The sequence below is a fragment of the Manihot esculenta genome, chromosome 1, assembly GCF_001659605.2.
Source record: "Manihot esculenta cultivar AM560-2 chromosome 1, M.esculenta_v8, whole genome shotgun sequence".
Lineage (NCBI taxonomy): Eukaryota > Viridiplantae > Streptophyta > Magnoliopsida > Malpighiales > Euphorbiaceae > Manihot > Manihot esculenta.
The window spans coordinates 38,541,628-38,565,153 of record NC_035161.2 but is presented as its reverse complement, the minus strand read 5'-3'; the positions used below and the strand labels follow the sequence as shown (position 1 = coordinate 38,565,153).

At 33.8% G+C, this 23,526-nt stretch overlaps 4 protein-coding genes, 1 non-coding gene and 1 pseudogene across 5 annotated transcripts; 2 read left to right on the top strand and 4 right to left on the bottom strand.

Annotated features, from left to right (window-relative positions):
- Positions 1 to 1,829: 1,829 nt before the first annotated feature.
- LOC110627774 (desiccation-related protein PCC13-62) lies at positions 1,830 to 4,004 on the bottom strand. Its single transcript, XM_021774139.2, has 3 exons — positions 3,629 to 4,004; positions 3,325 to 3,550; positions 1,830 to 3,220 (listed from the first exon to the last, which is right to left on the bottom strand). Exons 1-3 carry the CDS (start codon positions 3,937 to 3,939, stop codon positions 2,846 to 2,848), a joined length of 912 nt encoding a protein of 303 aa, XP_021629831.1. The 5' UTR covers positions 3,940 to 4,004; the 3' UTR covers positions 1,830 to 2,845.
- Positions 4,005 to 8,035: 4,031 nt separating this feature from the next.
- Positions 8,036 to 11,163, bottom strand: LOC110612422 (bifunctional protein FolD 2). Its single transcript, XM_021753208.2, has 5 exons — positions 10,537 to 11,163; positions 9,877 to 10,060; positions 8,988 to 9,145; positions 8,640 to 8,852; positions 8,036 to 8,389 (listed from the first exon to the last, which is right to left on the bottom strand). Exons 1-5 carry the CDS (start codon positions 10,648 to 10,650, stop codon positions 8,159 to 8,161), a joined length of 900 nt encoding a protein of 299 aa, XP_021608900.1. The 5' UTR covers positions 10,651 to 11,163; the 3' UTR covers positions 8,036 to 8,158.
- A 3,065-nt stretch (positions 11,164 to 14,228) lies between these two features.
- Positions 14,229 to 15,680, bottom strand: LOC110621401 (heavy metal-associated isoprenylated plant protein 35). Its single transcript, XM_021765684.2, has 3 exons — positions 15,522 to 15,680; positions 15,352 to 15,427; positions 14,229 to 15,254 (listed from the first exon to the last, which is right to left on the bottom strand). Exons 1-3 carry the CDS (start codon positions 15,567 to 15,569, stop codon positions 14,488 to 14,490), a joined length of 891 nt encoding a protein of 296 aa, XP_021621376.1. The 5' UTR covers positions 15,570 to 15,680; the 3' UTR covers positions 14,229 to 14,487.
- Positions 15,681 to 19,562: 3,882 nt separating this feature from the next.
- Positions 19,563 to 20,620, bottom strand: LOC110610707 (annotated as a pseudogene).
- On the top strand, positions 20,498 to 22,714 carry LOC110620184 (pentatricopeptide repeat-containing protein At5g66520). Its single transcript, XM_021763813.2, has one exon. The coding sequence runs from the start codon at positions 20,989 to 20,991 to the stop codon at positions 22,390 to 22,392; it is 1,404 nt and encodes a 467-aa protein (XP_021619505.1). The 5' UTR covers positions 20,498 to 20,988; the 3' UTR covers positions 22,393 to 22,714.
- On the top strand, positions 20,782 to 20,852 carry TRNAG-CCC. Its single transcript has one exon. It is a non-coding gene; the product is annotated as a tRNA-Gly (tRNA).
- Positions 22,715 to 23,526: the final 812 nt, after the last annotated feature.

Genomic DNA, 23,526 nt, shown 5'->3' with positions numbered 1-23,526 from the left:
TCTCAATACTTGATTTGAGGAAAAGATCTACAAAATAGAGAAATATGGTCAGGGGTCTAACGAGAATGCCTCGATGGAGACCCTTTTACGTTTAAGTCAGATTTATGAATTAGAATAATAATGACAGGCAAGAGACACAGAGAAATAAAAAATGGAAAAGAGAAAAAAAAGAAAAAAGAAGAAGCTGTCCTTAAAAAGAAAAAGCCCCATTTTCTTTTTACCTATTTCTCTCATTTTGTTAGGAACGTGAGAATATACCTTGATATATTTTTAGGTGAGTCCACACTTTAATTAAAATAAATTTATAATTTTTTATATATTATCAATAACCATCCACTTTTCTTTTTATATTTCTTAACAAAACTTTAGAAAAAACATACAAAAGAAAACTATAGTGCAAAATGTTTAGAAAAAAATATATTACAGGATTGAACACAGAGCGATTTACAATGATTTAAAGTTGCTAAGAATGAAAAAAGAGTTAGATTATGTTGACGAACATCTCATTTTTTTTTTTTTTACCTTTATTTGACTATAAATACTTTTTTTGAAAAAAAAGGTTGATTAGAAAAATAGATTCGAAATTACCTATAGCTTAAATTGTCAAATCTGACCCGATTTCTATATGGCTATCCAAATACTCCATTAGATTTTGAATTTTTTAACGACATATATGGAGATGGTACGTAGGTACACTTTTATTTGGGAGAATCAAATCAAGAGAGATCTTCTCAAGCATGCCCAACATGCGCATGCATTTTCCTCACATTTCTTTTTCAATGTTCTTTTTTCTATTTTCCCTTTTATTAAAGTTTTTCTTTTTAACATTGATTGCATACTGCACTTTGCAATGATAAGACGCAAAATATTTTAAAGGAAAAACTTAAAATTCAATTATTAAAAACGACAGTGTTAAAAAGGCTATATCACGAGACACTAGAAATAACCTATTAAGACTAAAATTCCTTTACATATATATTTTTAGTTTATTATAGTTTAACTAATAATTTAACATTAAATGATTAGTTTTTGATATTTTGAAATCCAGAAAAAAAGTTTATGTAATTTTACATGGAGAGAAAGACGCTCTTTCTCTTTTATTCATTTTCCTTTTGTCCGCTAGTGACGTCTAACAGTCTCTCTGCTACAGTGCCACATGTGTCTGTCACTCAAGTCTATACGTACGGACGTATTATACCCCTCTCTATGTCAGGCGGCCATTTAATTCTCTCGGCGTGCATGCGGGCAGAGCTGTGAAGTAACTAGTCCCGCTGTTCTTCTTTATGTCACATCACCGGGCTGGATTACCTTTTGCTGAATCTAGATTCGTGGTCGACCCGACCTGCCCCGTGTGCCTGGATCAAGACTTGAGATGCTGGATGAATCAGTTAAAAAGGGGGCTTCATAGGTTTTGGGCTAGCGTTGTTTTATTGAACCCGACCTTACCCAGAGTAGATAAGACCCGACGGTCATCAATTCTTAATATTAATTATTTAATTATTTGAAATTTTAACGATATATATATTTATATAATTTATATTGAATTTTCAGTTCAAAATATTCTCATATATAATTTTATTTTCATGTTAAAATATAATTAAAATATTTATATATTTGTATTAAAGAAAGTAACAATAGTACGGTATTCAATGAAACTAGAAAAAATGAGTAAATGAGGACTGTCTCTATTTTCACGAATGAATAGGAGGGTCTCTGGGACCCATGAATTCACTTTGTCAAAGGTTTGGAAGAGATTATCAACAAGACAATCATAAAATGTGAGTGGAAAAAATGAAAATGGGAGGTAATAACATAGGGCAGGTAGCTAGGGTTTTAGACTTTGAAGACTGAAGTGCCATTTATTTTAGTCGCTTTCTACTTTCTCTTGCACATTATTGCGGATTACAAAACAAAAAGCTTTAAGCATTTGGTTGCTCACAAAAATATAAGTATATGAGGTGATTCGAGTTCTAGATAACCAAATTCCTTGATGGTTTTACGAGAAACAGGGTCAAGTTTAGCCTTTTGGGCTCAAATGGGAGGAGGACCACCCTTGGCGAAAGTTGGAACAGTAGCATCAATCCCATGACCAAAGAGCACCAAATTAACAAGAAGAATTCGAATTCCAAGTTGAAAGCAAACTGAATCCGATCCTTGTCATCTACATGAGTATCCAGTACAAGGGCAAGCGCCAAAACAAGAAGACAAACGATTGTCAAGGAGAAAGAGCAACCGTTAGTGTTGGCCATTTCGCTAGCTATGTAGTTGATATCCATTGAATTATTTAGCTCGTATATGGGCACAGAACATGATCCCTATGGAAACCTGGGAATTATGAAAATCAGACAGACATGGAAAAATATGGGATGTTAATACGCTAATTAAGCACGCAACGGATGTAGTCCAGGCGTCCGTTACGTTGTGGTTAATCACTTCCTTCTAAATTCCAATTGATGTGGTTAACCCCTTCCTTCTAAATTCCAATTTCCAATTGATATGGCCAAAGTTATATCTGCTGATTATGAACATTGCTCTTGTAGGAGAAAATATGTATACATATCCTAAAATACATTTGGAAAATGTAAGCAGAAAATTATGAGTAATTCTCGATTGGAAAATCGAGCTAACAAAGCAGGGCCAATTTTCAGACTCTGTAACAAAATAATCATAAAGAAAATGCAACTAATCTAGGGACTTATTATTTTCCAGGGTGATTTCTCACTTAAGAGCATATCTAAATGAAGGTAAATGTATACGGTTTAATTATTTTTTTATATAAAATTCATCATAATTTTATATATATTTTGAATCCATAGATAGGTTTTTTCTATTTTTCAACATGCTCCTAAACTTTGTAAAAGCTTCTTGCAATGCGACCATTTGCACCATGGGGCAAAAAACCACCAGGCTCATATTCGCTACCAGTTCCATAGATTATCCTTAAAATCTCAAGTGGAGTGCGAGCATAGGAAAGTGAATTAGTATCGGCCGATAAGATGTTACTTTCAGTCATGTTCTCAGCTCCATATTCAAGAGGCACAATTAAACCTTCATCTTTAATCCCACACATGGCGAGCTCGTTCCTTAGACATGATATTTTATTAGTGAACTCTGCTACAGTAATATTGTAAGGATACACTTTCTCATAAGCTCTCTCATAAAGCAGCGCTCGAATCACTGCATCTTGCCCTGCCTCCACTCCCAACAGTGACGCAGCAAGCTAAAAAATAAAAAACAAGAGAAGTTAAATGTAAGCTAGAACATGTATATGAAGCTATGTATTTCAATTTTTCCCTTTTGGGTATGCTAGATATAGTATCTTACTCTTTTAGTAGGGTAGTATTTCAAGTTGGGAATGGTCCCAACATATCCTACCAGTCCCACATAAGGGAGAAGGTATGCTGCTAAGAAATAGTTGACTGTGCTAAGGTAAGGGTTAAATGGAGGGACCAATTTGTAGCCAATTGCTCTATCGAACACTTCCGCAAAATTTTGAGGGCTGAGATCATATAGAGGCCTTGGAAATCCACCAACCGTTGTTATAATAGCCCTGAAGCAAAATCACCCGTTATATGAACAAAGAATTAATATCGTAATCTACTGGAATTAAACAAATAACCGAGACAACCTGAGGTGGCCGATTTCTTGATAACCAAATTCCTCAACGATCTTACGAGAAACAAGATCAAGTTTGGCCTTTTGTGCTCCAATCGGCGGAGGACCTCCTTTGGCCAAAGCTGGAGCAATAGCATCGAGACCGCAACCAAGTGCACCAAACAAGAAGAATTCTGTTTCAAAAAATTCCAAGTTCAGAGCGAACTGAAGTTGATCCTTGTCATCAGCCTCTATCGGTCCACAGTAAGCATTAGCCAGCGCAAGTGCAGGAAACAGAGCAACAAGACAAACGAGAGCGAAGAATAAATAATATCGATTACCCATCTCGCTAAGGCGCTCAATCAAAATAGAAAACTGCCTCAGCTCACTGGTCTACATAGGTGCATGAATCGAGGAGTTGAGACTGATATTTAAGGACGTGTACTTTTTTCTCGTCGTAAGAAAATATACGGCGGGAATTACGCTACGTAAGCATGCATGGCATGCAAGGAAACGAATCCACATGTCGGTTAGGTTGTTACTGTAAGAACAAGTAACCTCTCCCCTTCCAGTTGTTGACGTTAGGTAACTAACGTAAGTGCTGATCTACTTGTAAATATCCTGCTTCAGAAGAAATACAAGACGGCCATGACCATCTCATTAAACAAATTCGTCGATTTTATCACCACTTCGACAGGTACATCGTAGCAAACATTTGATCGAGTTTTAGCAGGATTAATTAGAAGGTGTAATATTTATAGCAATCTTGGTGGGAAATTAAGCTAGTTTGTGCTTTAATTTCTGTAATTAGATAAAGGTTAATTAATGAATACGAGATTAATTGGACATGTATGAATTATATACAAGAGTCAAGATATCGTTAAACCCACATGGAGTTGGTACTCGAAAGTAATTGACCAACAACCACTGCAAAATTATAATATTTCGTACATAATTTAAATAATAATAATAATAATAATAATAATAATAATTGAATTTAATATAATATAATTTGGATTTATGTGGAGATTAGCTTCTAAATTATAAAAATTTTAGGTGAATGTTTGATACCATTATTATTTTTAATTTTTTTGCTTTCAATTAAGATGGAAATCATAATTATAATGATAATTTTAGTAGTATTAATTAAATAAATACTGAATTGATAAGGTTTCATACTGTCGTTTTGCTTATTTTAATTTGAGTTTGTGTCTAATTAACTGTCAACGTCAAAATATGAAATTACTTATATTTTAATTTAGTAAAATAAACATTTATGGACAACTACTATTAATATATAGGAAGCGACAAAATAGGCTTTCACTAGCTTATTTCATTTGGGTCAAGGTTGGTGCCTCCTTGTTGTGGCAAGTAATTACCATAAAGGGGAAAAAATTATTTAGTTCAACTCAAGAAATAAATAATTTATAGAATTTGAAAAAAATTATGAATAATTTTATAAAAATTTATTTAAATTTATTTTTATAAAATTATTTATGCGAAAAGCAAAAATTGATGTCACAGTACATACAAGAAAGAGAGATAAAACTCGAATTTGGACCTGAATTAAGCGCTATATCTTGGGGAACCAAACTATGATATAGTCGTGTTTCTTAATGTGTAGCAAGACTTGCATGGTCCCACAAAAAGAAAGCAGAATGTCTAAAAACTAAGAATTAGTTACTAAGTTTCGGTGAAATAGGCGGGCAAGCACTCCTCTGATTGGACGGACATGTACTAGTCCGTTGAATGGTTATGTATTGGGTTGAATTAGTTGTCAGGTTTAGATGGGATAGATATGTTGGAAATATTTTTTTATTCAAGTAATTTTTGTTTTTATTTTGTTATATATTATTCTTTTATAGAAAACAATATTATCTTTCTTCTTATATTTTATTAAAAAAAATAAAAATCAAATCTAAATCCGTCAACTCAATACATATATATATATATATTTTTTTTCATATCCATCTAACAGCTGGAGCAGGGACGTAGCCGCGGTGGGACACCTTTTTCTTTTTCTCCAAGACAACAAAGAAGCTCTAAACGAGGGTTATCCACCCTGCAATTATCCGACCAGCTCCAAAGGATTTGACATAGAAACCGATGATCTGAGATCCAGAAAAATAAGAATTTTACAATGTGTTCTGTAAAACTTCCAAACTTAAATTTAAAAGAGAGTATTTCTCATTTTATAGATTTCTTTTTGTCTGCTAGTGACGTGCCAAAAGAACGAGTACCAGTGGACCATCTGTCCCTGTCACGCTGATTCGGACGTACGTGGAAATCAAATCTCTGCCCCATGCGTAACGGCCTCTGATTCTCCTTAGACACGGATGGACGGATCTGCAAGATGAACGGATGGGTCTTACTATGGGTTTCTGATTGGGCCGGCTAGGCGAGGTCGGATGAAGGGAACAAGATTGGGCTGAAGAGGGACTCCCCTATGGAACTGGAGAATGAGCCATCCTAATTGAGGCGCGTCAGGAGGGAGCCCGACCTTACCATTTGAATGAACTAGACCTTATTCATACTAAGGGCTCGAAAATATCTGAGTAATGGGCCGATATCGTGGGCCTCGTCTCTGATGACCGCGAGATCTCTGATTCGGACGAAGAAATCTCGCGGTCACGAGAAACATTTTCTTGTAAACATTTCAAATAGTACAAAAAAAAATTAGTATACTACTCCAATAAATTAGTTTAATTTTATATTTTTTATGTTTTATGTTTTAAAATTTCAAATATGGAGTAATTCAGATCTGTCCCTATATTTGAAATTTTATATTTCTTCCATTTTTTTCCAATTAGTTTAAAAACCCAAACTTTTGACAATTTGTCAAGGTTTCCATAAATTTTATTTTTTATTTGAAATCACAGTTGGGAGAATATATTATTGATTATGTGATACTACAATAACTTATTATTATTATTATTATTATTAAATGTGACATATAAGCAAAATACAGTTAATTTAAAAAAATTAAATACTTACGTAGTTTTTATAATTTTATTTAAATTTTATAATTTTAATTATTTAATCTGAAACTTTTTAATTTTAATACTTTAATTTAAAATTAAAAGGTTTACGTAAATTTTATACAAATTTGAGCTCGTATTTAGGGAGGGCATAACTTTACTCGTGTAACGTGATACTCTATTTTTCTTTTTTAATTATCAAATATGAGATCTATTTGACACTTGTATAAACCTTGCAACATAAAAAAAAAAAAAAATTAATTAATGCTAATGTAATGTGTTAGCAGGTTTTGCTGACCTCCCGGTACAGATAATATCAATAATCTTAAAGAAAGGACAAGGTTTTTGTATGGGATTCGCAGCTATATTAGGACATACCAAACGATTTAGATACAAATATAATACGTCCGAGATTCAGTGAGGCAAGAAGATATAGACACGTAAACAAAAATTTAATTTTTAAAATTTAATTTATGAGATAATTAATTAATGGCTCTGATTAAGAGTCAGTAGGATTGATTCTTCTGATTCGAGGAGGTTGAAATTTTTAAAAAATGAAAGTTTTTTTAACTTGAAATGGATTAAAATTTATTTTTTAACGGGATTAATCTATAGATATTAATATCTTGACTATATATGAATATTTTGACAGATTGTAATCTATAGATATTAATCTGAGATAGATTAAAATTTATTTCTCAACGTGATTAATCTATGGATATTAATACCTTGACTATATACTTTGACTATATCAAGATATTTTGACGGATTGTCTTATTAGATACGATGATGGCATGCCGTAATAAATATGTCAGACGACTTATTAATGGTGAATAATCGACTAATAAATATTGAGTCGCTTTATTCATACTCTGTCCATCAGACACGTCTTTTCTATCAGTCTTATTTTTTTATCAACCTTACTTTTTTATCAGCCTTACTGTACGCGCAATTATAATCTTAAGGAGGCCTTGTACATTTTAAAATGGTCAATCTGCTTACTCTAAGCTCTAAGTATTAGTTAGGTCGATTTTGCTTATTTTGAATATTGATAAAGTCAGAGATGTAAGAAGTCTGGTATGCACACTATGTTAATCAAGCTTCTATTGCCCGCATCCTGATATGGGACTTTTCTAAGGAGGCTCTGTGCAATTTAAAATGGTCAATCTGCTTACTCTAAACTTTGAGTATTAGTGAGGTCGATTTGCTTATTTTGAATATTGATAAAGTCAGAGATGTAAGAAGTCTGTTCTGCGCACTATGTTAATCAAGCTTCTATTGCCCGCTCAGACTGAGTGTCTTGATATGGGACTTTTCTATTTCTCTTGTATACGTTGTCACGATCTCATTAGGATCGATCATTATTATGTTATCAACGCTCCACAAACACCCATATTCTGAAGGTCAAATTATTAGCAAACAACGGAAACAAAAGCAAAATCCTAAGAGTTTTGCAAAGCATATCCAACAAAAGTATGCATGATTTCCCATAAAATCGGGAGTTAATTAAGATGTGAAGACAGAGGATAGGGCTTATGAAAAGCTATTGACGAAAGTATATTTGAAAGAGAAAAATACATGGACTATTACTGCATGAATACACGCTTTGCACCATCCAAGGTGTTCTTGAGTAGCATTGCAACAGTCATTGGTCCTACACCACCTGGAACAGGGGTGATCCATCCAGCTACCTTACATGCTTCCTTGTAATCTACATCTCCCACTAGCCTATAGCCCGACTTCTTACTTGGGTCATCAATAGCATTTGTTCCAACATCAATAACTGCAGCTCCAGGTTTAATCCAGCTGCCCTTGATCTGAAAATTCAGATAATGAACTAAATCAAAAGATTCTCAACATCAAAGCCAACAAAATAAACATATTAGGAGCCGTAGACTAGTAGAAATTATGTTTGTAAAATGTTCCCAAGTAACAGATATATCAATCCATAATCTGGAATAAACAATGGCTCTGTTACAACTCACACGCAAAGGAATGCATACAAGAAGAGAACAGTTAATTCATAATGAAACTATAACTAAGCAAGCATGAATTCTAAGTGGTTACCATCATTGCTTGCCCAGCGGCTGCGATAATGATGTCAGCTCCACGAATGATCCTCTCTTGGTCATCAGAACGGGAATGGACAATGGTAACAGTAGCATCAGCTTTCAGAAGAAGCAGTGACACTGGTAATCCAACTATGTTGCTGCGACCAACAACAACAGCATTTTTTCCCTTTATGCTTATACCACTTCGCGAAAGAAGTTCCAGGCAACCCTGTAGGCAAAGAAGCTTATTAGAAAATATATGAATTTCTAAGTATCATTATGGAAGAAGGAAAGAAAAATTGATCACAGTAAAATGATTAAAAACATAATTAAATCAAAAGCATTTTAAGAAAAAATAAATTGCCTTGGGAGTACAGGGAACAAAAAGAGGTTCTCTGCCTTTCATAGCAAGTTTGCCAATGTTGAGAGGATGAAAACCATCCACATCCTTCTCAAGATGGATTTCACTCAAGACTTTCTCTTCGTTAATATGCTTTGGCAATGGCAGCTGAACCAATATTCCTGTTAATAGAACAGAATTGTTGCTTTAAAGAACTGAAAGTGTAGAATAAATGAATATTATGATAAACAGAAGCAAAGAAAGCTTGCTTGCAACTGGCCTATCAATTTTTTTTTCCACACTTAGGCTTAGTTTGTTTCATAAATATATTTTTCAGAAAAAAATTTTCCACATTTTTTGATATTTGAGGTATTCGAGAAAATTGGTTAATGTAAAGTATTTTCTTGGTCAAAAAATTACGCCAACTTTTAAGGAGAATGACTCTCTCTTCAAAAAAGAGGAAGTAATTTTTTGAATTTGGATAAGTTTATTAACACCATTAAACTTTCTATGCATAAATTTATATCTTCCTTTATTTTTTAATATTGCAACTAAACAATGGAAAATAATTTATTTTCTTGAAAAAAATTTTTTACTGGAAATATTTCTATATATATCGATTATTTTTCATGGAACAAACAGAGCCCATTGTTGAAACAAACAAATAGCACAAGTTCATTAGATACCAAAAAATAAATATGCAAGTAATTCCAAGGTTCTGAATTTGTTGCAGTGAGTTTCAAACTTTATTTCTCTCAAATGTATGAAGCAAGGTACTACAATGTTGAAATGGATGGCTGTTTTCCTACAGTTTGTAAACATGCATGTGCCTTCATATTATCATGAGAACATTAAAATATAACTTGTATGCTAACAGTTGCCCAAAGGTAAATACAGTTAACAGCAGACCAACCATGTATATAAGGATTTGCATTCAACTCATGGACCTTGCTGATCAGCTCAGCTTCAGATATTTGTTCTGGGAGGTCTATATCAAATGACTTTATACCAACTTCAGCACAAGCCTTTCTTTTCATATTTACATAGCTTTGAGAATCCTTTCTGTTGCCTACGATGACAACAGCCAATCCTGGAACCTAAGCAGATTGAAGGATGAAAAGCATTAAAATCCACGTTTCGCACGAAAAAGATATACAATTTTACCCACTACTTTGATAAATTTAGCATCATATTTCAGAAGCAAGGATCCCTCAGCAGATAGAGCAACACAAGTTTTATCCAACTCATTTCACAGTCTCTAAGTATACATGCGAAAAAAAATTCCAATCTATACAAATAATTACTAGGAATCTAAATAGACGGCAAAACTATGAGGCACAAATCAACAGATAAGGTATATTATTAGACGAAAATGAAAATCCCTATAATTGAAAATTAAAATTTCCAACTCTGCAGTGGATATGGCAACAACATTTTCTAATATCAAAATCAGAATCTTTTCATTCTTTCACAAAAAGAATAGGAATGGAAACATTTACATGGACTTGAATTCACCAGCGATCTGACTTACTGAAGGATGCTACTAAGAGTTCAGATACTAACAGGAAAATACCTTGCCGTATTTCTCAGAGAGTTGACGGACTTCGTCGGCGATTTCAGATCGGACGGTCTGGGCTATGGCCTTGCCGTCGATTATGGTGGCCTTGTGATCTGACGGTGACGCCATATGTAGAAATGGGTGTAGACGGCGTCGCTTAAGTGGTTGGTCTGTGACAAACAGTTACTCACAGACACGATAGGAGTTTAGCAAAGTGCTGTAGTACTGCAGATTCTCAGCAGCCTCACGTGTTCACAAATCAAAGCAACACTTCCTAGTTCCTATATCCCAATCCATAAAGGCACACACTTCGGTGACCAACAGACCTCAATTTACCCGAGAATAGTTGGACACGTGGATACCATTCATGTTAGGTAATTGTGTATCACCCGCACCCACCAACTGGACAGCGAATAGCAATAATAGGGGATACTGCTGGATAGCATCTCCATTATTATTATTATTATTATTATTTTTGTTTTATATATTATTTAAAAATTCATACATTTAACATAGTTGAAATAATATGAATTACATAGCATCAATCAACAGATAGAATAAACTTTTTTTTTCTTAATATAATTATTTTTACACTTTGTAATTAATAGTCTGATGCATTAACTTGTCAACCATTATATTGTATAAATTTAATTTAAAGTTAAAAGATATGGAGAAGTCAAGTGTGGCCCCAAGAGGCAAAGAACATCATAGTTCTGATGGGGTCTTCGGCGACATAGCTCCAGTTCCGTCTTTGGTTTTCGTTGGAAAACAGAAGACTGCAACTACTAGTACTAGTGTTTCCCTTCCCAACTACTCCGTTATTTCTCCCAGCATCACAAGCCTGTAGCTTGAGCTTCTCTGCAACTCCAAAGGTTCTCTTGGACTCATGGGTTAGAGAAGCATGATCGCCTGAGAGGCTATGAGGCTTCATCTTTGGTAGAGAAAATAAGTGGGTATTGTTTTTATGAAGAAGGGTGGGATTGTGGAGGTATTTATATACAAGAAAAAGGCATCTACAGGCTAAAAATAAATGGTGTCTTATCAATTATCTTGTCTAGTTCTGTTTTGATGGGCCTGAAATTCCTCTCTTATTGTGGAAGACAGATCAGCTTAGCTCTATATAATGGTGATATATGTTGTTATCCAACTATAGTTAAATACTTTTTTTAACATTTTTATTCTTATTTTCTTTTTAATTCATCATGTTTTACCCTTTTATTTTATTTTAGTTTTCTCTTATTGGCTATGATTTATGAGGTTTTATATGTTTATTAGATAAACAGAACACATTGGAAAGTGGCAGATGAGACTTTTTTTATATTATCCTCTAAATAATAAAAAAATAGCTCAAATAATGACTTGTCAATATATAGCGTGTCATTATATTAATAGTAAGTAAACAATTTGTTAAATTAAAAATAAAATCAGAAATGGGTAACAATTATTAATATATCATATAATCAAATTTTTAGGCTTTAAATAATTATGAGAGATATTCTTTTTAACTTTGTAGACAATAATTTTCTCTTATTTTTGCACTTTATTTGTCTTTATCTCTCTTGGCTGAACTCAATTTTCCTAATGGTTTCCTTTTATCTTTTCAACATTACAATAATAACCACTTATCTTCGAATTCACTTATCGTTTTTTTTAAATTCAAGTGACTAATTATTTTATTATTAATTGATTTGATTTCTATGAGAGATTCTTTATTTTTATAAATCAAACATATAGTTTAGCATTTTTACTTTAAATTTAGGGACTTGCACTCTGAAGATATATGAAATTGAGAAGCAGATGAGCTCCGCTCCGTCACTCTGTTAAAAATTAGGCATTGTTTGTTGAAGTCTAGGATTGCACATTTCTTAGGTCTGTTATCCCTTCAAATATTACTCAGAGAAAGGAAATTGAATTATAGGAGTTGTCGTTTTTGTTTTCAAATAACGGATGTTTAGTTGGCCGTAGAGCAGTAATATAGTTTAGTTGTTTCATTTTTATCTTAGAATTTGGATAGAACGGGTTCAGTTGGATTGAGAATTATTTATGATTTGGTTGAATTTATTTTTCTAAACTCTATTTATTTTAGATCCATATAGTGTATTTTTACTCTTGTATTCACAGTACAGTTGAAGAAAAAGATGCTTAAAAATTATGAAAGTTATTCTCAGAAAAAAAGGTAGGAATATAATAAATAAATGCAAAGGTTGGATGGCCATGCCACTTTAGAATCAGAATATGTTTTTTTGAAGGAGATTTTGGATTATTATTCCAAAATGCAGTTGCAGTTGATAGGATTAAAAGTTTAACTTCACAAAAGCAGCTACACCCATATATGCTTGTGTCCTTTCAATCATCAACTTTTTTCTTTTTTTTTTTTGCCTCTTTCTTACCTTCTTAACCTTAATTCAAATTAACGATTTTTACAACTCTACTTGTTATTTCATACTCCGTGCAATTAATTTTTCTTTTAATTTTGAGTTAATTATACTTTTTGGGCCAAGATACATGAAAAGTTGCTTTCAAAAAGATTGGGTTGGTCATCGAGGCTTAAGCCTAGTAGCCCATCTATGTCTCCTTGGGCCGCATGCGAATACGAAGATCGCCCGCTATTCTTCCCCGCCCTCGCGTTGCTTTTATACTGCATAAGATTCTCTTTAAATTCATCTTTTTCTTTTATAATGAACAGTCCGTCGTTTGTCGTCTCAGTTCATTTCATCACTTTCACATCAACTATATCCCCCCATCTTTATTTTCTCACTTCAATTCTTTCTTCTATCCCCAAAACGTGTGAAGGTGATTTTGAGCTTTTAAACCACTCCTCTCACTCACCAATTCTAAACTAAATCAAATATCATCTACTTTGCAACTGAAACTTTTTATCTTGTTAGTATAAAAAAAAGTGTATAAAATAAAATTTTAATTTTAATAATTTCTGAGATGTATGAGATTGGTCTCGTTGACTGGCCAAGTATTGGAATCGAAATAATAGAGCTTTTCTATAATCTGAAAAGGAGAAAATAATTAAAAAGGAGCATAATCCATTCCCATCTCTGAATATTCTACCAAGGATGGCCATAATATCCATTCCCATCTCTGAATATTTTCAAAGTAGCTAGGATATTGAGAGTCAGCATAATCAAATATCCTCAACAAAAGTAAGAATAAGATAGACTATATATATTCTCCATCCAGTAGGAAACATCACCATATATATTCCTCTTAAAAGAGATGGACATTTGTTTTTCTGTGAATATCGCCTTCACTAATTTAATTAATTTGAATTCTAAAATTTAGTTTCATTTCCTCTTGAGATATTTAACAGTCTAGACAACTGTAAAAAAGAACTGGCGACGTATAATTGGTCCCAATTAAAGCAGTACCCAGTATAAAGACTAAAAAGAGGAGGCAGAAAAAAGAAAAAGTAAAAACCTACCACCTTTTTCTATTGAAAGCTTGGCCCCCTCTGTTGATGTCCTTCACATTGAAAGCAAAAGACATGTACAGACATGTTTTAACCAAAGGGAAAGATTACAGTTTAGGAGGTAAGCATTTCCCAAAGGGAAAAAAAAACTCTGTAGATCAAATATCCATGCATTATTCCAAACAAATTTACGGAATTTCTCTTTCGGCATTCTCATCATGATCCATACACATCATTTTCCATGTCTCAAATAGAGAATATCATGAACAAAAATCTCCTTTACATATTAAACAGAGAAAAAGGAAGATTTTTTCCATTAAACCAGAAAATAACACTACAAGGCTATTTTTATATATATAAATATTTAAACAAAGACAAAATTGTATATTATATTAATGAAGCACCTGCAAATAACCCACTCAACCATTTTTTTAATCACTAAACTTACTGTAAATACAAGATTAACTATAATCCCTTAATTATCCTTCTTTCCTGCAATTGATTAGTGCGAGATAGATTAACTTTACGTACGTATACCAGTTTTCTCACATAACTGAGCACCCACCATCATTATCATAATCATGATCATCATGAATCATCCTATTGATTGGTTCAGATGGTGGAGGTGGTGGCACGTGCCTCTCAGGGTGAGAATACAGATGAGCTTGCATGGAAGGAGTATAGTACGACGCACTGGCACTAGGATATGCTGTGTTGTAGTTTACTCCATAAGCTGAAGGAGCTGCATAATACATTGGTAGATGATGTGGATATACGTGCTGATCTGGAAGTCTATAATCCACTGACGCCTTAGGTGGAGCTGGGTCTGTAATAGCCGCCGGAGATTTCCCGTCTGCTGGTGCGTCACCGGTACGATCACAACTGCTGTTACCATTATTAGGATTATTACCATTTTGCCCGCCTTTCTTCTTTTTCTTCTTTTTACCTCCATTTCCACCTCCGCCAGTAGCTGCAGCAGCGTTTTCTCCGCCACCGCCAGCCTTCTCGCCCTTGGCATCCACTGATTGGTCATCACCACTGCCACTTTTTGCGACGGTGTCAGGCTTTTCTTTTAGATTCTTTTGAACATCCTTGTCGCTATCATCATCAGCACCAACTTCCTTGCTATCTTTAGGATCTTGTGCTCCATTGCTTTTGGATTTTCCTGACTTGTTATCCTTCTCTGGCTTTTCAGGCCAAAGTTCTGCATGTTTCCCTGACTTTGCCAGTTTCTTGATAAGAGTCTCGGCGACGACATTGCCCGTCACGGTAACCTTATGCTGCTGAGAGTCGATCTGTGTCATATAAACACCTGGTAGCTCAAGGGATAACAAAGATTTATACACACGTTAACTAAAAGAAAGCTTAATGATCACAAAATATATGCAAAAGCAGAAAGAAAAGAATACCATCGACTCCCTGAAGAATTTTTCTGACTTTCTTCCTGCAGCCTTCGCAGTGGATTGAGACTTTCAAGACCCATGTCTACGAAGCAATAGAGAAAAAGGGATGAGTGATGAAAAGCAGCCAATAGACAGAGAGAGAGAGAGAGAGAGAGAGAGAGAGAGTAGATAATCACCTGGTATTTTAGCTGGTCTGGAGCCGCTTCAGCTGGTTTTGTTGCCATATGTGAAATAGAGAGCGAGAGAGAAGGCTGGTTGGTTGTGGTTGTAGCCGTCTATCGATATATTGGAAGTATATATATATTGCTAAGAGGAAGAGTATTATATACCAATGCTTTATTTCAGTGATACTGAGCGAGCAGCTCCTGTTTGAGTTTTATGAAAAAAAAATAAAGAGAACTGTAAAATTATAAATCAAATTTAAGGGTCGATTGTTTCCGAAAAATAATAGAAAATATTTTTTTTCAAAATAAATTAATTTTTATTGTCTAATTTTAATTTAAAAATAAAATATATTAATAAATTTATATATCACGTGATAATAAGATTGACAAAATGTATAAAATGATTTTTTTTAAAAAAAGTAAATTATTTTTTTAAAAAATAATTTAATTTAATTTTAATTTGAAAAATATTTTTTATTCACTAATTTTTTTAAATGTCTCAAATATTAAAAAATATAAAAAAAATATTTTTCTATAAAATAATTTTCCTGAAGCAAACGGAAACTAAGTTTAGGTTTCGAATATTTTACTATCATTCAATTTGATTATAATGTCTAACTTCAATCGTTTAAGTGAATTAAATAATATATTAGTATAATTGTATTCATAATTTGAAAAGTTTTTACAATAATTTCTATTGAATATATTGAACCTAAAGATAATTATTTATTTATTAAAATATTTTATTTAATATGATTAGTCATTAAATAATAATTAATTATTCTATTAATTAAGATGGATTCGATTAATTTCATATAAATAATTACGTAACGAATATACAGAATAGCTCGTTTATATTCTAATTTCTATTTATTTTTTTTAGTAGAGGATTGGAGTAGGGAGACTCAGAATCTTATTCTTACAGGTGGGTGATAAACTTTTATTTACTGGATTAAATCAGAATGAACATATTATAATTTCTAGTTAATTTTATATTATCCGTGAAAGGATGAAGTGAAACTGGTTTCGTCACAAAAACAAGTACTAAACTCGGTCGGCCTTTGGGTTATGCAAGTTTTTATGTGTTGTCTAGCAGGCTTCGTGTCTTTTTTTCTACAACAATTAAAGTGAAACTTTTCTATTAGCAAGATGGGCATTGAAACCTCCGTGGTTGTCGTAGCCAAGCAGCAAAGGAGAGTTGCCCTATTGTTTTCTGAAAGCAATGTCCCATTTACCCACATCTGTTTCTCATCTTTTCAACTTATTGTGCTACAAGTTGCAACCCAATCTCACTCTGGCTGCTACTCCAATTAGCTTTACCAATATTCAATTGGACAGAACCATTGCCTAGCTGGGGAAGAGTAAAACTTAAGAAAAAAATAAAAATTCAGTAACAAAAAGGACTGCATAAAGGCATAAAATAATTAGAAAAAAACAAGAGAATGAGTAGATGAAAGTTGAAACCAAAGACATTTGACAAATGACGAGCATAGATAAGACACATCACACTGGTCCCATTCTACTGAAACACCATCATTATGAAAGCAGTATAATGATATTGTACTAGGTAGAGAATTTATATGTAATTAAACTGAAACAATCTAATTAAACAATAATCAGATTCCTAATATTAATTAGCATAACCAAGAAATAACAATCTCACTACTTGATGTAAAATGCTCCTATTGTGGAAGCAAAAACCCAACATATTCCCTCCTTGACTGTTCAAAAAATCAGGCCATTCAGCTTTAGCCAGTACATAAAGTAGATCCCTTTAATTTAATGCAACACTATGGAGGACTTTTGGTACAGAATTATCATCTGTATCTTCAGTACTTCAACAATTTCTACATGACCTGTAAATTAGCACTAATACTAATATTGTAACATTTCTACGGGGTTCTCTCTCTCTTTTTTTTTCACCTGTTCTGTAACTAAAGACATGTAGTTGCTGCAAAGACTAGCTGCTACTGCTTCTTATTCTCATTCTTCTTTTCTGAAAGAAAAAAAGAGAGGAGGAAGAAGAAGAATTAGCTATAATGTATAGTGCTATAGTAACAAGAAGCAAAGCTTTAGTCACAAAATACCATACTATTTAGGTAACTCAAATATCAGATGCTGAAGCATGATTGAAAACATATAAAATAGTTAGCTTAATATATGTGCTCCCATAAAAAATTTAAAAAAAAAAACTCCTACACTTAGAATATGCTAATATACTTGTTTTTATAGAAGATACCATTAAATATACCCCCATTACTTTCTTTATATAGAGGGACAGGTAAGGAGGAAAGAGGAATCCTTCCCCCTCTCTTTCATTTCTTTTTCTCTTTCTAATCTTATCATAGCTACTCTTTATCAAAAAGTAATACTCTTTCTGATTTGAGAAAGATTTGAGTATTGGAGGATCTTCACCAGAAACCTCCCCAGTGGATCCCTAATAATTTTTTCTATGATTGCAAGTTCCTCCTAGCTAAAAGATCAAATCATGGGACTCCCTATTTGTTAGCCATAGTATTAAGTTTCATCAATGAGTTTGCATAGGGTAAATAACAGGTTTCTATCTGGACCTTAATAGTTTAAGGAGAAACATATGCACAATCAAATTTGCTGAATGATCACAAAACAAAACTCTGTAACATTGTTCTTTGAACTGCTTTCGTTAGAGAGATTAAAGTAAAAGCAAAAGGATAAGGGAAAGAAAAACACACCTTCAACCTTGATTGGATTAAAGAATGATTATGAACTGATAAGCATGTTGTATGCACAATATAAAATTATAGCCATCACGTACCAACTTTAATACCAAGCAGGACAAGCAGGCTTTTAATATGCAATATCTGGCATTTCATGTTTTCCAATTTTTTAGCTTTGAGGATAGCATATTTTCTAAAAGCTACATGCAAAAGCTATAATAAAGCCAATCCTGCTTATTTGCCACTTTGCATAAGCCAATGGCCTTCAATGTAGAGCTTATGTGGATTGTGACAACACTTGGCACTCACAGTAGCTCTTGCTTTAAGTTCTTTGTAAACTAGCCAGGATTAAAAAAATGTTCAGTATCATTAAAAATATCATGAAACAACCAAATCTATATAAGAAATCAATAAAATCTGAAGTCTATACGAATCTTAATGCAGTACACAACCTCATTGGAATAGATTTGGCTCACTATGGATTGGACCATACATAGAGTTTTCACTTTTTAATAGCCAATACAAAAGGTACTACCACACACCCCAAAAGTGAAAAACTCATATTCAGCTTGACCAATTGAAACAGCAGCTTAGATGTGGATGTGATTTTCAATAATAAAGAGAACAAGAATTTCAACTTAATGGGAAATGACTGCAGTGTAAATCATATGAGATTACAGCCTATAGAAAGTATATATGTTGAAGGAAAAGGTGAATCCAGAGATGTAATAATACTAAATATTGCAAATTTGAACTACAAACAGGCTATAAACAACATTGTGCTCCATGGAATCAAGAAAAGTGCATTTCTTCCTTATAAGATTAGTGCAACAGCAAAATGGAAAGAATCACAAGTAAAAGGCTAAAACAGAAAAAATCTCAATGAATTCCTCAACAGTCCTATCAGCTCTGGAGGGTTTTGTTTCCCCAGCAATATCCTATACCAAGAGACATTAGATTAGCGTATCCTCTGCTAGACTTTACATGATGCAAGATCAATTAGCTGAATCCTTATTCAGAGTTCACCAGGAAAAAAATTGTTAAAGCCTCCAAAATAACCATTCTCAACATCCCCTCAACAAAGCAATATTAGCTTTCTCATGAATAATCTAACTAGGAGTACATTTTACTTACAAAACTGAACTTGATCAATTCCTATGGATTTGACTTTTAGATAAGAAAGGCTTTTGTTAAGTAATAACTTCAAACATTTTTTTTTTCTTTTATTTGTCGAAGATAGTAACTTCAAACAAATTAGGGTGTTTAGTTTGTGAATATTACCATCGAAGAACAATTTGCAAATTATGAGAATACTCTGAAATTTTACTTTTCAAAAGATGAGATATGCTTGGAAGTGTCAAGCTCTACAAGCACAACATTCCCTATAAAGATATCTCATAAACTCCAATTGTAATGAAAACCAGAGCTCTGAAAACTGTCTTGAAAGTCAGAATTCAGCCCATGTCAAGGGCCCAGTAACCTGGAGTGATACTTTCAGAAACTGTATTTCCAACTCCTCTAGTGGACCTTAGTTTGCTTAATTTAGATCCACAGACATCTGAGCATTTCTACTAATTCTTTCATCCTCCTACTAACTGATTGTTTTTCTTGCCATGAGTCACTCAAGCTGAGTTTCAGCATCAATCCATACAACAATCTGGGCTTCGTCCATTTATCCATCTTGGCCTCAAACCTAATGCATTTATTTATTCTTTAATTTGAAGTGCCTTTCTTATCATGCAAAGCTTATAGAGTACAAAACTTCTGTTGTTGATCAAACACCAAACCACAATATCAGTATTGATTAAGACGTTGAAGTTTTGCAGGATCAGAGAATCCAATCTAGCCCAGTTTTGGCCTATCGGCTTCTCCATTAGCTAGCAATATATCTTCTCCACATGCTGCTATAACCTTATTCTAGCACCAGTATCTTTCTTCAGAACATCCTGCACATGGTACTAGATGCTAGTGTGATATAAAAGAGAGTTCCAGGATAGATGTGAAAAAAGGAAAAATTTCAGTAAGAAAACAGAATATGAATCAATAGACAAATTCAATGATCATAACGTTAAATTACCTCGCAGACATTCAAAAAATCTATTGAAAAATAATTAGCAGTCAGGTCTCACTTTTTCAGTAGTTCAAGATATCAGCAAACCAATTTCACTTGTCAGGGACAATATCTAGAGTCATTGTTTAGCCGAAAACGTAATAATATAATCTCAATATTCAATAACTCAGGGCATTTTTGTTAACCAAATTCCCTCCCAGCACCATTATCATAATTGTTGAGTTTCACATCTAGAGAATGCATAAATATGTAGAACTAACTAGTTAGTTCTAACCTTTTAGGAATGGCTGTGGAAGCCCAAATAAGCCCAATTTCACTTCAGCAACTCCTGCGACTGAGCTCATTCATTCACCTCCGTGGCTCCATCATCGATTCAAAAACTTTAATGACGCGATTACCTTCATAACCATTGATAAAAACACGGTTCAAATGCTTGCTTCCCGGTAGGTTCGCGCTTTGAAAAGACAGAATCTCTAAAAAGGACGAAGGACACCAGACGCCAGCAGCGCATCTGGTGTAGTGGTATCATAGTACCCTCCCACGGTACTGACCGGGGTTCGATTCCCCGGATGCGCATGCCTCTTTTTATTTTTGCCATTTTAGTTTTTGCTGCCCCAATAAAGTCGTCCTATTTAGCAGGATAAAGTTTTGCTCCGTCTAAGATTTGCAGCTTCTCTATGAACTCAAAGTCTTGCACTTTAACCATTCAGTGATGATACCTAACCCTCAGCTCAGCGTCACAGCTGAAAGAATCATTCTTCTTCTACAAAAATGCATTTCTCAGACTCAAATCCACCAAATCCAAGCCCAACTCATCCTCCATAAACTCCATTCTAACACCACTGTTGCTCATCATTTCATCACTGCTTGCCAGAATCTATCCCTCTTGCACTCCTCTCTCCCACGTTTCTTCTTTACCCACCTCCCTAAACCCCATGTTTTCATTTGTAATAATCTCTTAAGGGCCTTTTCTCACTGTCAAGTTCCTTATATTCCTTATTCAATATATTCCCACATGCATAACAACTCCATTCTTCCTAATAACTACACCTTCCCTTTTCTTCTCAAGTCCTTGTCCGACTTTAAGGATTTCAAACAAGCCCGATCGGTACATACCCATGTTATAAAATTTGGTCACTTAAATGATATTTATGTCCAGAACTCTTTGCTAAATGTCTATGCCTCATGTGGTCATATGGGGCTGTGTCGACAACTGTTCGATGAAATGCCTGATAAAGATGTTGTCTCGTGGACTGTTTTGATTATGGGGTATAGGAATGCTGGGGACTATGATGATGCGCTGATTGCTTTTGAGCAGATGCAATATGCGGGTTTAGTGCCTAATCATGTTACCATGGTGAATGTGTTGGGTGCTTGTGCAAGTTTTGGGGCCATTGAAATGGGTATTTGGATACATGATTTTATAAGGAGGAATAGGTGGGAGATAGATGTGATTTTAGGGACTTCTTTGATTGATATGTACATGAAATGCGGGAGAATTGATGAAGGTTTGAATGTGTTTAGAAGCATGAAAGAGAATAACATTTTTGCTTGGAATGCGGTTATTAAAGGACTAGCTTTTGCTAAATGTGGGCAGGAGGCTGTTCTGTGGTTGAATAGGATGGAGGAAGAAGGATTAAACCCGGATGAAGTCACTTTGGTGAATGTGCTTATTGCTTGCAGCCATGCAGGGATGGTCGATATGGGCAAACAGATATTTAGGTCATTGATCAATGGGAAATATGGATTTCCACCTAATGCCAAGCATTGTGCATGTATGGTTGACCTGTTTGCACGAGCTGGGCAACTTGATGAGGCTTTTAAATTCATCAGAGAAATGCCTTTTGAGCCTACAATTTCTATGTGGGGATCATTGCTGGCTGGCTGTCGAGCTCACAGAAACTTGGAATTAAGTGAATTTGTGGCTAAGAAGCTTGTGGAACTGGAGCCAGGGAATAGTGCTTATTATGTAGTTCTCTCTAACGTGTACTCAGAGATGGGTAGATGGACCGACGCTGCAGAAGTAAGGGAATTGATGAAGAAAAAGGGACTTAAGAAGGACTTGGGCTCTAGTTCTGTAGAATCCAAACCCAGGGATATGATCATGAATTACTAGTCCGAGAAGTTCCATTGTGTTTGAAGCTTGAATACATAGAAAGTGAAATCCCTTTTGTTGGGATGGATGTTTGATAGGCTCATTAAATGTGATCATGCTGGCTCCAGGATTGAACAATTGATAGAAAACGTTTTCTGGATCCTCTGGTTAACGGGTTTATGAATATAGGGAACGAGGGACTGATCTTATTTTCTAACTAATGCTGCCTTGCTGGCGAAACAACTTCTCTGAAGATCCTATTGATGTGTAAATCATTCTTTCCTACATAATTCTTAAACTCTTTGATGGATCTCTCAATTTAGGCTATTTTAATGTTTCCTGCTATACCTACCTTTTTATGACTTAATTTCCATAGTTCATCCAGTTCTTGTATTTTCCATAGTTCATTCACTTCTTGCGAGGTGGATAAGTGGAGATAGGTGTAGCAATTGCTCATCAGCTTAGTTCATTTGCCTAGCCATTATACTGTTCCAACAGTTCATCAAGCCTGTCATCTCTTTCCACAGGCTAACTTTCCTAGTTCAACAAGCAACAATGTCGTGTGTGTTCTCATTACTCACCCCAAATCTCCTAATTAATATTCAGCTGCAACGCAATCAAATTTTCTTTTGAGTTTGATTACATCAGATTCCATTGCAGGCACCAAATGTAACCCAGGTCTTAATGCTTGCACTTTTGTCATAGTAATTTGACAAGTTGTAGTTATGCTTTAATATACAGGAAACTTGGATGATAGAAATTAGTCATTACAGCTGCTTATTTACAGTAGCAAATGGTCCCATCAGTTGAAGGTCTACTTTTGAAAGTGTAATTGCATTGTCCAAAACAAAATTGGAGTATATGGCAACAACAGAAGTTATTAAGGAAGTATAAACTTATATAAAATGAGAGATATTTTTATAAAATAATTATTTTATAAAAATATATTAAATTAACAAAAATTAATTGTTAAAAATAAAATATATCTTTTTATAAATGAATATAAAAATTTGTATAAATAATTTTTATTTGTAAAAAAATTTAAAAATATTATATTTCTATATGTTTTCAATTATTATCAATTTTATGTTAATGTGATATTTATTTAATATAATTGAATATGAAAAATAATTTATTTTAAAAAGTTAAAATAAA

Excerpts from the sequence above, each read along its gene's own strand:
- LOC110627774 (XM_021774139.2), bottom strand. The coding sequence starts at position 3,939 with ATGGGTAATCGATATTATTTATTCTTCGCTCTCGTTTGTCTTGTTGCT. Across the intron at positions 3,551-3,628 it reads CAAGAAATCGGCCACCTCAG|GGCTATTATAACAACGGTTG; the intron begins GTTGTCTCGGTT and ends ATTTTGCTTCAG. Across the intron at positions 3,221-3,324 it reads AATACTACCCTACTAAAAGA|CTTGCTGCGTCACTGTTGGG; the intron begins GTAAGATACTAT and ends TTTATTTTTTAG.
- LOC110612422 (XM_021753208.2), bottom strand. The coding sequence starts at position 10,650 with ATGGCGTCACCGTCAGATCACAAGGCCACCATAATCGACGGCAAGGCC. Across the intron at positions 9,146-9,876 it reads TGCAAATCCTTATATACATG|GAATATTGGTTCAGCTGCCA; the intron begins GTTGGTCTGCTG and ends TTCTATTAACAG. Across the intron at positions 8,853-8,987 it reads TTGTTCCCTGTACTCCCAAG|GGTTGCCTGGAACTTCTTTC; the intron begins GCAATTTATTTT and ends CTTTGCCTACAG.
- LOC110621401 (XM_021765684.2), bottom strand. The coding sequence starts at position 15,569 with ATGGCAACAAAACCAGCTGAAGCGGCTCCAGACCAGCTAAAATACCAG. Across the intron at positions 15,428-15,521 it reads CAGACCAGCTAAAATACCAG|ACATGGGTCTTGAAAGTCTC; the intron begins GTGATTATCTAC and ends ATTGCTTCGTAG. Across the intron at positions 15,255-15,351 it reads AATTCTTCAGGGAGTCGATG|GTGTTTATATGACACAGATC; the intron begins GTATTCTTTTCT and ends TTGAGCTACCAG.
- LOC110620184 (XM_021763813.2), top strand. The coding sequence starts at position 20,989 with ATGATACCTAACCCTCAGCTCAGCGTCACAGCTGAAAGAATCATTCTT.